We start from the raw sequence: 15050 nt of genomic DNA on the forward strand, positions 1-15050 counted from the left end.
GTCCACAAGTCTTAACGTTGCCACGTTTTGAGGACCCCTGCTGTAATTACGGTGTTGTGTAAAGGGAGGGGGGCAGAATCTAACTCTGTGGAGAGAGGGAAATGTCTGGGGGGGGAGGTTAGAGTGGTGCGGATTTCCTGGGTGGTGGGCAGGAAGATCCATAGGTGGAGGAAAAGACTGGAATTCTGTAGGTCTTCTCCGGCTATGTTTTCCCCCCACAGGCACGGGGGGAAGAGGCTGAATCCAGGGCAGGCCAGCCCAGCATAGCGCTCTCGCTCGATAAGGAGCTGCATGAATGAACACGAATAGAGAAAGTTGTGCTCAGCTAACCGAGGAGAGCCACACCAGGTTACCGATGTCCCCGTTTCTTTTCACTGCCGTCTGGGGAGGAAAGGAGAGGACCCAGTCGTCTCCTTCTTGGCAAGAGCCAGTTGTCACTGAACAAGCCGAGGCAACCCGATCCTTAACTTATAGGAAGAGCTACCCTCCCATCAGCGACTCTCTGTCAATAGGCAAGGGGAGAGAGAGCCCCCCCCCTCCCCGGAAAGAGACACACAAAGAGACGCCAGCATTGCTGGAGGAAAATATAAAGATTGGAAGAGGGTGGAGGGGCCTTCCAAGCGGTTGCTTCATGGGCCGGACAAGGGACCAACTACATATTTACCTGGACAGCGTGAGGGCAGGCAAGCACGCAACTAACTACAAGTACAAGCAAGTGGATCTCTACTTTCACAAGAAAGTAACCCAGGGAAATTTTGGAGGAAGCTCTGATGAAGGATTGTTGGTGCTCCACTAACGGAAGTGACAATTGTCCGACCCTCTCAGGGGAAAAAAGATCTTGCTCCCCCCTCAAATGGCATTTCTCTGAACATGGGTGCAAAACTCTGGAGACCATCCAATCGTCTTCCCGTTATTTCTCTGTTTAGAGCTATTTGGGAATGTTATTGTTTTTTTCGCCCATAAACCCCAATCTACAACATAGGACAAAACTTCTCATAATGTGCAACAGACTGACCTCGGTTACACTGTCGTTAAACGGTCGTTTGGGCTGGGAATTAGATCTCAAGAGAGGTTTCTAAGCAGTTCTTTCCTTGCATTCACCCACTGGAATAACCCTCTAAGGCAGGGGTCCCCAAACTTGAAGACTTGTGGACTTCAACTCCCAGAATTCTCCAGCCAATAAAGCCAGCAGTTGCCAAGTTTGGGGACCCCTGCTCTAAAGGACAAACTTGGAATAACCGTTCAAAATTCGTGGCCCGTGGCGGCCCCACTCAAATCTCAAGAAACCAAGTTGTTTCCCAAAGTAGCAGAGAAGGCTGACGCCTCGAGATTTCCAAGACCAACGGGATGGCTTCCGTGTTAAAAATGCACGATTCCGAATCCTTCTCTCTCTCTCTCTCTCTCTCTCCCTCCCTCCCTCCCTCCCTCTCCCTGTCTCTCTCTCTTTGCCCAGGGAATTGAAAAAAGCTGGAAAAGCGATCAGAACAGTTAGTTCTGTCTGCAAAATCTAGACGCAATCTGGACGCTGGGGAATATTTGCAGGTCTCCCCTAAGCTCAGAGCCAGCTTCCACTGAATAAAAGAAAGTCGAGAATGATCTCTAACCGGATGTAACCTCGAAGGACCAAAATCGAGGGAGGCTGCACTGCCTTCAGTAGTTTTATTTTGGTTTTGGGGGAATTTTTTTTTTTTTTTTTGATAAAAGAACCTTGGATACAGAAGATCCTCTTACTTTCCACAGATTCTCTCCACTCTCTTTTCCTCCCTATATAGACCAGGGGTCTCCAACCGTGGCAATTTTAAGCCTTTTTGCTGGCTGTGGAATTCTGGGAATTGAAGTCCGCCAGGCTTAAAGTCGCCTAGGTTGGAGACCCCCTGATCTAGGCTGCTCCCAAACTTGGACCTCGCTCTCGGCCAGTGTTCCCAGCTCGAGGCCTACAAGCTTTTTAGGACCGCAACATCCGTGTCCCCTAGGATTGCTGGGCGTTGCGCTCCCAAAGCCCTTAAGAGGACACCCAACTGCAGAAGGCTACTCCGTGGTCCTTCTCTTGCCTCCTAAGCTCCCCGGTGTCTCTTTGCCTTCCTCGCTGTTGCCCTGCCATCTGGCCTTCTCGGAGGTCCTGCGGCTTTCCTCCTGCCTATTGATCAAAACGCACTTTAGCTTCCGAGTCATTTCATTCTTAATCAACAGTCCAGCTTGCCTTGGATAATAAACTAATACAGGAGAAGGGGCTTGTCGATAACGATCGGCCAAAGCAAGGGAGTGGGGTGGGGAGAGAAGAGGCCGTAAGCTCTCCTCGCCCCCCCCCCCCAGTTTGGCCATCTTCGATAGGCCCTATCTTCCCAGGGCAGATGGCTTTGGTAGGGAGCCGAGCAGAGGTAGGAAGAGAGCGGGAGAGAAAGGCTTAAAGGGAGATTTTCATAGATTTACACCTCAATCAGCCATTTAGGTTTCTAATGCAAATGCTCCAACAAGTTCGTACATCTGCCTGCTGCGGTGATTTGTGTGTGTGTGTGTGTGATGTGTGTGTACTGTAAGGAGAAGGAGAGGAGCGATGGTTCAAAGGCTGGGGAGCGCCCGCGTTTGCAGACGATCCGGCCTTAAAAACCTCCAGTTCTTACCAAGCGGTGTTACTCGAAAGTAAGGGTCTCCAAATTGGCGGGCCTGCCCTGCCAGCCAAAGAAAAGGCGGAATTACAAAAGGGCCATTTCCTCGAGGGCGATTCATAGAGTCGCCGGCCCAGCCCAAGGCGGTGAAAATGGGCTCTGTAGCCTCACAAGGACGGCCCCGCGACGACAAAAATCGCGCCAGTCCAAAGGGAATTTAACTGGAATAAACCACCTCGATCCCAACGGGGTCTCTCCTATCTCGCTGAATCAGGCCCGGGGCTGCCCTTATTTTAAAGTAAGACCCTTGGAAAGGATTGAGCCCTTTGCTTCTATGTAAAAAAGATCGGGAGATTCTGCGAGTTCAAGCGACCTCAAGGATTCCAAAGCACAAACATTATAGAACCACCAGCGCCTCAGATCACTCAGAAAGCAACAGTCAGGAATTCTACTCTCATCATCTACATTCCGCCTGGTTATTTTTTAAGGGTTCCAGGTGACCTAGAACCACGAAGGATTTATCTCATGGTGCCCAGTTTACGAATTGGGTTTCTAAAGACCTTGGCTATCACTGAAGACTGGAGCACCCAACTCAAGGGTGATTTTTGTTCTCAAAGCGTACCCGCCATCCTGACGCCTCTACCCACTTCCATTTCACCATAGAGGAAAATAACTTTCTGAAACACGGGCGTTGATTTCACTCCTGCCAACTTTAACAGGGACCTTAGTCAGAGCTGGCTCCGAGGCCAGAAATATCGCGAGCCCTGCCGCTTATACCTGAAAGGAAGCCTGCCTTGAATTAAGGGGAGTTATTCCTGAAATCATACACACACACGTTTCAGGTTGGATGGCAGGTCTCCGGAAGCCATGGAAGAAAAGGTGTGATTTGGAGGCTTTCCCTGCCGTTTCTTGGGATCAGAGAAGGACTTATTTGACTCCAAATAATCCCAAATAGCTTACTTTGCAAAAAAAAAAAAAAACACACGCACAGGCAGGTTTAAAAAAAAAACAACCTCGCCTTCTATTCTGCTATCTACTACCAAGAAATCGGGGAGAATTTGATAAAATGAACAAGGAGCGTTCTTTGATAAACCTGAGGAGACCGAGAAATCGGCCCAGGTACAATCACGAGTCCTGCTAAGGAAATCCTCTAATTTCACCTGCTCTTTGTTGGCTACATGGGAAGTCAAGGGAGCGTGGGGAGGAGTCCCCCCCCAAAAAAAACCCCACAAATGCCTAAGATTTGTAAGAATCAGGCAAGCAGGTTTCACACCGATTGGGGAAAGTTGTAGCCGATTCCTGGCGCTCCTGGTCTAACCCTTCTCGCTCCTTTCGAATCCGAACAAGAACAAGAGAATATGGCCCGGTGGGTCAGATATTCCTTTCTTTCTCCATTTCCAGGCAGGCGAGAGGCTAACAGCCGACTTAGTGACCTCGAAGTGAATATTGTTTAAGGCCCCACTTCGGAGTGCTTGCGACCTGGGTTGTTTAAACTCCGTTGAAATGAAGCACTCCCTATACCCCTTGAGTTGGCTTTTTGGTGCTCCCTCGCAAGGGCATTTATTTGGGAGCAAATTCATCCTCTTCGTTGCAGTCTAGAATTGGGCCAAACACGTCTGCGTTTTCCTCCGGATTCCGTGCGCGGGGCTTTTTCTCCGTTAAATCGGCGGAGAGGTTTGCCAAATGGTTGTTTTCCTTTTTACTACCGTCTCCCTCCAATGTTAAAAGCCGATCGCTTGGAAGAGGGTGCCGAGCGACCCTCCTGAGCACAAGAGAGCCGATCCCCCTTTCTTCTCTAGAGAGTTGGTCTCAGGAAAAAGCATCCTTGGTTAGGACTTTGAAACCGATTGCAAGCCACGTAATTCCAGGCAACCGGAGAGAAGGAAAAGGGTTTAGTTTAAGCAAATCAGGTTTTCGCAGGAACCGGCCTAAACCTATTTTACAACGAAGCAGCATCCAGGGAGGGTATCTTGGTGGTGGTTTGTTCTCCGAGCTTGCTCGGAATACAAATATAATCTATCACCCGAGCTACAACGATTTCCCATCATTTCTAACTGGAGTGGAGGGCGTATTTCTAAGGGAAAAGGCCGCTTTTTATTTCTATCGGTAAAGGGCTGTGTGTGATCTTTCTAAGGCATTTAAAGGCTCGGGAGAGCAAGTCCTTTCCTGCCCCTATAGTCTCCTTGCTGCACGCGTTCCAGTTAAGTCATCTCAACTCCCTTTTGCATTTTCCTTTTGCTTTTGAAACCTTCAGCTTTTCTCTATACCCTAAGGTCCGGAAGCACAATCTCTCAACAAGCCCAGGAGGCTGGCAAAGTCGGCGGGTTTCTCTTTCTCTCTCCTCTCCTCTCCTCTCCTCGTTTTCTCGGCGACCAGCCGTTATACCGTTAAAAAAAAAAGTGGAAAGTGGGGGAGCAGTGGGAACGATTCAGATCAAGTCAAAACCTTCAAACTCCCACCTGGTGCTTCAAGGAAGGCCGAGAGGTTCGCGCGCCTCGGTGGCTTCTCCTGAAACCCAAACAGACCACAGCCACCCACGGTTTGGCTAGACGTAAAAATCCAGTGGGATTGATTCTCAAGCAACCGAGGGGTTTGTCCGGCCTAGCAGCAACGCCCCCCCCCCCCACTTTCCCCCTTAAACTGTTAAGCCTGCGCTACTGCAATTCCTCTGGTTAAGAACACCAGGCCTCCCAAATCAAAGGTCTCTTCCTAACAACAACACCCCCCACCCCGCCCCCCAAATCAGACGGCAAGAATATTTCGGAAATCCCAAACGCGTTTTCGAAATGGTCAAGAAACATTCCAGGCACGTTAGTTCCTTAATCCCGATCAACGTTTCAAAATCGTATTTTCAAGTAAAAACACGTTTAGAATTCACCTCTTCTTAATTCACACTTGACTAACCAGCCTCGGGCCAAGCCGAAACTTTTGAATGCGCCGAAGGTGACGCAGGACTCCTCTTCGTCCGGGCAAAGAAAGGGCCTTTTCAGCTTGCATTAAGCAGCTCCTGAGGACTGGGGGGAGGAACCGTAAACTGATTAAGGAAGGAGTTCGTTAAGTTTGCTTTGGGAGGCTTGTGTTGTTGTTGTGTTTGCTTTTAAAGCTTGCAGACCGAGAAAACAACAACACAAAAAAGCCCACCCATCTTAAACTCTTATTTGGAATTCACTTAAGCAAAGCACAGCACTGCCGAAAACCTAATTTGGACCGACTGTGGAGAGGAGGAGGGAGGGAGGGAGGGAGAGAAGGAAGGAAGGAAGGAAGGAAGGAAGGAAGGAAGGAAGGAAGGAAGGAAGGAAGGAAGGAAGGAAGGAAGGAAGGAAGGAAGGAAGGAAGGAAGGAAGGAAGGAAGGCAAAAGAGGAATAGTATGGGAAAGCAGCCCGATCCTCTTAAATTGGTGCCATTGGTGGGATTCCAGCTCCCACCGTGGCGGCTGGGGGAGGGAAGGAGAGGCTATATCTGAGGATACAGCCCGGTCCACTTTGAGGGCTGGAAAGGGTAGGATATGTTCTAAAGAAGGATCCAGACCCCCAGTGCGTTACCATGCCTTTGAAGGGAAAGGGCACCATGGCAGCGATAGGGCCCTTCCTGCCCCCAGCATGCTCAACAGCCCCAAACAAGGCGCCTCTTCCTAACAAGGGCATTAATTTAGAGCCCCGTTGCTACAGAGGTTGACTCTGCAGGGCAGGTAAGGCAAGCTCCAGTATCTCTTGAAGGACATCCCCATCTTCCTTGGAGGAATAGCCAGGGAAGACCAACTGCAAAGAGGTGATCCTCTTTGTCCAAGGGCTGCAGCTTGCAAAAGACTCTGCCAGCATCCCTGGCATCGGGTAAGGTGCCGGGAGACGCTCCCTTGCCCCCCCCCCCCTTTGCTGCTCTAAACTCGGCCCCTCTATCACCTCCTAGCAATTTGAAGGGGGTAAACTTGCCCCTGGAGGAAAACTGGAGCTTTCTTGGCAGAAGTTGGGAGTTTGAGGTCCGCCATTCGCCTAGGAGCCCGGAACAAGGTTTTGAGACCTCCCAGATGCACCCCTCCTTTCTTTGGCCATTCCTAGCTAAACCTAACTATCCCCAACGCCCCTGGCCCCCAAATATGTTTTCAAAGCACACCCATATGTGCCAAAGGCTCACGAGTCTTTTATATTGGGAGGTTTTTTTTCTAGTCGGATCCTCAATGCGCTCTTATCCGGAAGCCAGTTAATGGAGTTCCGTGGAGGTTTAGTCCCAGCAAACTGACTTTGAGTGGATGGAAAATTTTTTGCAACCAAACCCTCCCTCCCCACACACAAGACTTTGCGACCCCTAGGAATCCTACAGAGCTGAGAGGACAAGCCCTTAAAGCAAACCTATGGACAATTGGGGCTGCATCCTTTCTGCTTCTCCTGAGAGTCGGCCTCATCTCTCGGCCAACGGAGTTGGTTCCTCTGACTTTTTCCCCGTAGAGACCCGTATAAGGGCTATGTGGCCAGGGGCCTTGTGGGCTGAGCCCCAAACGATGCTATTCAAAGTGGCTTCTGGAGCCGGGGAAGCCCTAATCGCTCATTACGAACCTCTTTCTTTACTGAACCGAGCCGGCAGGAATATATATACCTTTTTTTTTTTTTTTTAGCACGAAGCTCTGTGGGAGGAGGAGAAAGAAGAGCAGGAGACATTTAACCAGCAATACAGAAAACACGCCAACATCACTAAATAGATAAGAAAAAAATGGAATACTGTATTTGATTTTTTTTTTTTTAAGAAAGTTTGTACATAGAGATAGACACGCAGTAAAGGAAACAAGTGGCATAAGCATCCTACGTGAATTTAAGAAGAGACCCCAACAGCTGCTATTTAAATACTCAAAATGCTTTTGCATAAGAAAACTACATTGGAACCCGAAGCCTCATTTCTTCTCCTATCACTGAGGTCCCTTTTGAAAACCTAGTCTGTCACCTCTTGACAGCTACGTTTGTGCAAGAAACCCAAGTCAGGGGAAATGTTGTTTCTTTTCTGTCTTTTTTTTTAAAAAAAGAAGGAAAGAGAAGGGAGGGGGAAGGGCGAGGGCAAGACAGGGGGCACAAGAAGAGAAGAGCAAGTATCATATACAAGTATTTTTCTACACATATATTACAAACTGGGAAAAATGACCTCATCATTAAGATATACATAATTCATATAAAATTTTGAAATAAAAATAAAAATCTGTTACAGTCATAACTATTCTTTTTCCACATTTATAACCAGTACCCACACAGGCAGTGACAGAAGTGTAGAAAAAAAGGTGCTTAGGAAGAAAATGATTGTCTGTTGAACAAAAGAATAACATTTTTAAAAATAAAATTTAAAAAAAAAACCCAAGGACGACAGAGGAGAGAGGAAGAGAAGAAGGACAAACCAATTGCATCTACTTTAAACCATCACTTGGATTTTGAGAAAAAGAAAAGATCAGCAGAGATAAAGGCTGATTAAAACCCAACAAAAAGTGATAAACATTGGTTATTTTCCTCTTCAAAGAGTTCCTTTAAATTTTTCTAAAAGCTTTTCTCTCTCTTTTTGTACAAATTTGATTCGCGGTTTCCTTTCCCCCGCACCCTAGTCTTTATTATTATTGTGTTCATTTAGTATAGAGAATATTATATTTCCCCCCAGATGCAAACTGAATCATTATCATGCAAAATGGGTGAAATGCAGTCCATGGGAAAGCGCAAACATTAAAATAAAAATTTATAAAAATTAAAAAGAAAAGCGCTCAGATGTGCTTTTGTCCTACAAAGAATACAAATGTAACCTTCCTTCCTTCCTTCCTTCCTTCCTTTCTTCCTTCCTTTCTTCCTTCCTTCCTTCCTTTCTTTCTTTTTTTCCCTTTTCCAGTAATAATATTCATAATAGCACAGTTATCATAATTATTATTTCCCAGCTGCAGCATCAGAAATTCACAACGTTAATTTTGTTTTGTTCCTTTACCGAGTGGATTGTTTGTTTTATTTCTTTTGTTTGTGAAGCAAGGTTTGGTTTTATTTATTTTTAAAGTCGTTTAAGTGTCTGCTTCTCTTTTTTTTTCCGGTTCTCTTTCTAAGGTTGTTCTGAGGTGCCTTTTTTTATTTTTTCCTCGGGGAGCCAGTTCGTCGAGGGAGTGGGTGCGCGCTTGCTCGGGACGGGACCGGAGTGGGGGGAGGAGGGGGCTTACTTTGCCTTTTGCTAGTTTTTGCTTTAATTATTATTATTATTATTATTGTTTTCTTAGCTTTTGTTCCTTTCCGTTATCATACATCACATTCTGAGTCGCTGGAGGTTACCGAGAGGATAGATGTTCCCGTCTCGGCTCTTTCTGTCAGACTGGAGACGCTGGTAGTGGGGCTGGCCGCCGTGGACGGAGACTCCGCCGAACTGTGAGTCGGACAGCCAGGTTCTGACAACGACCGCATGCCGCTCTGTCCGATCGCCTGGTGCTGGAGCCTACAGGAGGCGGGGAGACAAACCAACAGGACAAACCTTCGCAACAGAAGCAGAGCCACACAGAAAGAGAGGGGGGGGAGGGAGGGAGAGAGAGAGGGAGAGAGAGAAGGAGAGAGAGAGAAGGAGAGTGAAGGAGGAGGAAGAGGAGGAGGTTGGCTCCCGGGCCGCGCAAAGGCGCTGCGCATCTCGGAACCGGTGGCATCCCGAGGCAGATAAGCTGGGACCCGAGGCAGGCCCACGCCTTCTCTCCAGCCCGATCCCACCGCCGTTTCTCTCCCGCAACCCCCCCCACGCCACCAAAAAAAAACAGGCAGCTTAGCCTGAACCTTCGCGGCTGCTCTGCTTCTCTCCTCCGCCCCCTCTCCTTTTCCACTCAGACTTCCTCCCTCTCGGCTTGCTACCTTAGTTCGCCAAAACCTGAGCCGCCGCCACTTCGGTTACGAGCCGGGGTCGTCTCTTCCGCCGCCGCCGCCCCCCTCCCCCGCCTCTCGCACGCCTGCCCTCTCCCTCTCCGAAGGGTTCAAATCGGGGAGGGGGGGGGGAGAGAGAAAACGCAAACAAAGATCCTTCGCTGTTGGCTTCCACCTCGCCTCTGTGTGCGAGGCGTAAAGTGGGAGAACACGCGCGCGCGCGCGCGCACACACACACACACACACACACACACACGGGGACAGGGAATTTGCATTGGCATCTCATTGACACGTACCCACGCACCCCCCCGCCCCTCCGGCAGTCACTCCCGCAGGCTGCTTTTATTTGGAGATGGCGTTCTCCCTCTCCTCGGCCTCCGCCGCTCGGGCAAGAAGGGGAGGATCCTGGGCCTGCTTTTCGAAACCTCGCTTCCTTAAAGTTCCTGCTCCTGGCACGCACCTTTCCCACAAACCCGGTTTCGAACCATCCAAAGGACGGGATGGTCGGCAGCGAGGGAAAAGCTGCCCTTCCCTCTACAACCCACCCCAGTTTTCCTGGAACGCCACCCAGAAGGAAAGGGGGGGGGGAAATGGGCGCAATGTAAACAATGGGCGCAATGTAAACAAACAGGCAAACAAAGTGACGGGCCTGGCTGTTGGGGGAGGGGAGGGAACCTCTGCGAAGTGCTGGGCACGTTCAGGCTCTGCATACCCGGGGACAGGAGCACCTCCCGCCGGCCTTCCCTGGTTTATTTTCGGAGAGGTTTGCGAGGGACGGTTGCAATTTGCTCCAACCGTGTTGGGAAGCCCCCGCTTCGCAAACACAAAGGAAGATCGGCTGCCGCTGCTTGACCAAAGGCCGGCGGGGAAGAAAGGGGATCCCATCGACTCCTTGCAACTGTCCGGAAACTAAGCAGAGGTTTCTCAACGCGACCCCCTTCCTCTCGACCTCGATGCAAAAGCTGCTTTGAGCCACTGAAGATTTGGGGTGGGGAGTGGGTGGCTGGCCGGGTGGCATGAGGAGTATTGCATCGCCCCCCCCCTCCCTCCTGAGAGAGACCGCGAGGTCGTCTATGTATCGAATTTAGTAAAGGGGGAGATGGGCGATCAAATCAAAGAAATGAAAATAAAAAAGGTTCCGTGTTGAACCTTCAGGTCCTTTTTAAGAAGGCTCTGGGGATATATATTTTTAAAAATTCTTCTTTCCTAACCCGGCAGTCAAGTGTTTTTTTAAAAAAAATAGATCGTCTTGTCATTTCCAGTATATTTACTTTTGCGTTTGTTACTGCTGGTGCTGTTTCTGTTATTGTTATTATTCGATTTTTTCTCCCCGTTACATGTCTCTTACATTAATCTCGATCTTGAGTCAACCCAAACATTTCCAACTCTCGTGTGGTGTGGGATTTAGATGCCTTCTCTCACAGATGCAACTGAAAAAATAGTTTTACGGCAGTATTTCACTTTCTTTATTTCTCTGCCCCAGAATTTCGAACAAAGTTTAACGATGTAACCAAGATACGGAATTTGAGAAAAAAAATCAACTTTTTTTTTTTTAAGGGAATGATTTTCTCTCCCTACATTATTTCATCCAGCTGCTACCTTTTTGAATGCAAAGTGTTAAAATAATTGAAGCCTCCTTAATCCAAAACAAAGCCAAAACAAAAAAGACCAAAAAAAAAACAAAAAAACCCAACCCTGGAATCATATAGTAGCCTAATAAAGTTCTAACATCCAATTGCCTACAATACCACCCTATATATTTATTTACACACTCAAAAACACGCTGCCCTTGAGCTGCCTGGACCCAAAACAACCTGCCTCTATGTGGGGAAGAAAAACAACTTCGAAAACTATTTTAGATGCTTTCCTTTTTATTTTGTTTTTATTGTATTCATTGGGGCGCCCCCATTTTTTTCCTCCCTGCTCCCTCTCGTCCTTGTTTTTGACGGCATTAATGAGAACAAAAGGAGAGCGACGGCCCCCTTTCAGAAGCTCTCCCTCCGAGAAGGGGACTCTTTCCCTTTCTCCTCAAAAGAGGCGCCCCGGGATCCGGAGACCTTGCTCGGGGAGCCCAACCGCACGGCGGAAAACTAGTCCCGCAGGGGAGAGAACTGGAAAAAGTCCTAAGAGAGAGACCCAGATCAATCCAGGCAGGCGCTTTCCGGCTGCAGGCAGCTTGGAGGTAGCTGTTGTTTAGCTGTTTCCCCGCAATGGCCGTTTGCCAACCCCGCGACAAAAGAGAGAAATGCGCCTCCAACCCTGGCCAGGAAAATCCAAATAAAATGAAAAGAAGGGGCCCTTTCCTTTGTACCGCACCAACCGAGCCGGGGAGAAGGAGGCTTCCCCGCCTCCCCACTCCAGCCCTTGGCTTTGGTGACTCTGCCGTCCCTAGTTAAAACTGGTGGCGAGGATTAAACACGCTCGCTCGCTCACTCACACGCACATCCATACACGCAGAAGACGCGGGTCTGTTTTTCGGGGGTGGGGGAGGAGGAGGAGAGGAATCGAAAGCAGGCGGAGAGCAGGCGGAAGGAAGACCCCGGAACTTTGGAATCGGCTCCGAGTCGACCCCCGCTACGGGCCTAAACCGAACCTGGCCTTGGAACCGCCAGTCCCGGCCGGGGAGAAAGAGGCGAAACAAGATCTGCCCAAAGAGCCTGGTGGTTTCGCCCTTGAGAAAGCAACCGGCCCTCTCCCCCAAAGAGGTCGGGGAACGCTGGCCTCTCTTCTGCGGCCTCTCGGGAACTCGCCCGCTTTCTTAAGGGCCGTGGCCTCCGGAGGGAGGCTTTCCCGGGGAGAGGGAGGGGAAGGACCTTCTCCGGCCCGAAACAACGGGGCAGGGGTGCAAGAGGGTGCGCGCGCGGGTCGGGGTACGCGTTCTCCCTGCCCCCCCCCTCCTCGAGAGCTCGGGCCGCCCCACTGACCTGTTCTTGGCGGCCGCCGCCCGGTCTCTCTGCCGCCGGTTCTTGAACCAGTTGCCGACCTGCGTGGGCGTCAGGCCGGTGGCCTGGGCCAGTTCCCTTTTCTTGCTGGGGTTGGGGTAGGGGTCCTGGAGGTACCATTCCCGCAGGAGGCTGCGAGTCCGTTCCTTGAAGCAGTGGGTCTTCTGCTCGCCGTCCCAGATGGTTCGCGGCAGGGGAAACTTCTTGCGGACGCGGTACTTGTCGACCGGCCCCAAGGGGCGTCCGCGCAGCTTCTCGGCTTCCTGGTAGTGCGCCTCCAGCCACATGGCCTGCAGCTTGCCGTGCGACTCCTTGGTGAACTTGTGGTTCTCCAGGATGTGGTAAAGGTCTCGGAAGTTGCCCGTGTGGAAGGCCACCACCGCTCGGGCCCGCAGGATGGACTCGTGCTTGTTGATGGCTTCACACGCTCCGGGCGCTACCGGCAAGGACCACAAGAACCGGCCCAGCCTCTCGATGTCCCCCGTCTCCTCCAGCGTCTCGCAGACACTGGCCACTTGCTCCGGGGAGAAGTTGAGCGTAGGCAGCTGGAACATGGACGGCTCTTCCGGGGCTCCCCGCGAGGCGCCTCCTCCTCCTCCCCCGCCACCGCCACCGGCCGCTCCGGCGCTGCACCCGGTGGCGGCGCCGCCGCTGCCACCGCCGCCGCCGCCTCCAGCTCCGGAGCTGCTGCTGCCGCTGCTGCTGCTGTTGCCGCCAGTGGCCAGAAGAAGCGAGCGGTGGTGGTGGTGCGGGTCGCTGGGGAAGTTTGGCAGAAAGAAATGGGTGGGATAAAGCTCTAAAGGGGATCGGAACACCATGGGACCCAGCCTGGCGGACGGGGGAGGGGCTCGAAAGACAGAGACCGGGCGAGGCAGAGGGGGAAGGAAGGAAGGAAGGAGAGGAGGGCGAGAGGAAGGAATCGGGATCAAGGCGAAAAGAAAGGAAGGCAAGAGGCGGACGGAGGAAATGAAGAAGAGGAGAAAGAGGGGAGGGAAAGGGGGCTCACGCACCCCACGCGCATCCACACCCGCATAGAGACCCTCATCCGAACCCAGACATGCACACACACACACACGTCTACTCACACTCCCCCCCGCGCGCACACACTCACTCCCTCACTCCCACCCACTACCTTTCACACGCACGCAGGACACTCGCGCTCACACACCCGCACCCACGTACAGACGGGCATCTGCGCGCCGGCTTGCTCGCTTAGGCACCCACAGACACACGCACGACACATGCACACGCACACACCTCCAGAGCCAGAGCGGCTACCGCCGCCGCCGCCGCCGCGGCCAAAACAGATTCAGTGATTCGGCCGCGGTCGCCCTAATGACAACAGCCTCATAATATCTCTCCTAAATCCACCGTGAGTGCAGCGCCGAAGCATTTTGTTTCGCTTTTCTATTGGCCTGGCGGGTGTCGTTTGGCGTCGCCATAGCAGCGCCCTGCCAATCACTGTCAGCCTTGCCAATCATCGGGGACTACGTAAGAGAAAGGGCTCTTACCGCTGCGCCCAAAGGCGAGGAGGAGGGGAGTCGGAAAGCAGAGGGAGGGACGGAGGAGAGGAGGAGGAGGAGGAGGAAGGCGAAGGGAGGAAAGCTTGGGCGCATTGGTGTGTTAATCTTGGCAAGTCCTAATCTGAGCACTTCCACTTCTCCCGAGGTGTCTCCCCCTTTCCCCCGGCAGGTCTCCCCCCCCCCCGCCTCGCCCACTTCCCTAAATAAATAAGGCAATAAAATGTACACGGGCAGGCGCTGCTACTTCTCTGAAATGAGATCCAGGATTAGACTCCGAAGCTGACCGAGGCTTTTAAGGGAGCCCCTTCTCCTCTTTGGGAAGAGAGGGAAAAGGAAGGAAAGCGGGGGGGGGGGAGGAGGAGAAGGGGACGATCGGGGCCAAGTGGGGATAAAAGGACTCCGAAGGGAAACGATTTACACATGATTTGCACGTAGTTGCCCTTCATTCTGCCTATCTGAGCACTAATAGCGGCGGGGAAGAAAAGCTAGATGAGATCATTAGGCCCATCCTCAGGCCGCTGACCCCGCCGGGAGCAACCCAAGCTGGGGTGGGGTGGGATGTCGGTGTGTGTGCGTGTGCGTGTGTGTGTGCACGAGGCTCGAGAGGGAAGAGCGGGAGCTTCCTATCTTTTCTTTCTCTCCTTTGCTCTCCCCCCTCCCCTCTCCACTGGGATTTGCAGAGGTAACTTCCAAGAGAAACTTTGTCCCAAGTCTGGACTTTGGGGGCTTTCGGAGCAAGAAAGCGTTTCTCCCGACCAAACCTGGCTTGGAAATACCGGAGCAAAATCGGGTGAGGAGGAAAGGCCCCGATTCCTGGAGGCCGGACCGGGCGGGGGTTCTCGTGGGCGAAGCCCTCTTCCCCGTTCATGAGGCAGAACTTGACTGAACGGCCAACCTGCCCAAATTGGCCTCCAGAAGGGCCGAGCCTCTGTACGGTTTGGGTCACCTTCAGTGTGGGAATAGCCGTGTCTCTGAAGAGCAAGAAATACTCTTCAGTAAAAGCTAAGGTGTGTGTGTGTGTGTGTGTGTGTGTGTGCCGCGTAGCGTCTTCGAATTGTAGCTTTGATTTCCCTGCAGTGTATTTTCCATCTCTTTCTAGCTCTGCTCTCTCATAACTCCCTTCTTCGCTGTTT

At 51.4% G+C, this 15050-nt stretch overlaps 1 protein-coding gene across 1 annotated transcript; it reads right to left on the reverse strand.

Annotated features, from left to right (window-relative positions):
* Positions 1 to 7614: 7614 nt before the first annotated feature.
* On the reverse strand, positions 7615 to 13802 carry SIX3 (SIX homeobox 3). The gene is made up of 2 exons (XM_026723882.2): positions 12377 to 13802; positions 7615 to 9042 (listed from the first exon to the last, which is right to left on the reverse strand). The coding sequence occupies exons 1-2, from the start codon at positions 13210 to 13212 to the stop codon at positions 8850 to 8852; spliced, it is 1029 nt and encodes a 342-aa protein (XP_026579667.1). The 5' UTR covers positions 13213 to 13802; the 3' UTR covers positions 7615 to 8849.
* Positions 13803 to 15050: the final 1248 nt, after the last annotated feature.

This window comes from Pseudonaja textilis, chromosome 1 (assembly GCF_049901715.1).
Source record: "Pseudonaja textilis isolate UNSWEBS1 chromosome 1, rPseTex1.2, whole genome shotgun sequence".
NCBI classification, from domain to species: Eukaryota; Metazoa; Chordata; class Lepidosauria; order Squamata; family Elapidae; genus Pseudonaja; species Pseudonaja textilis.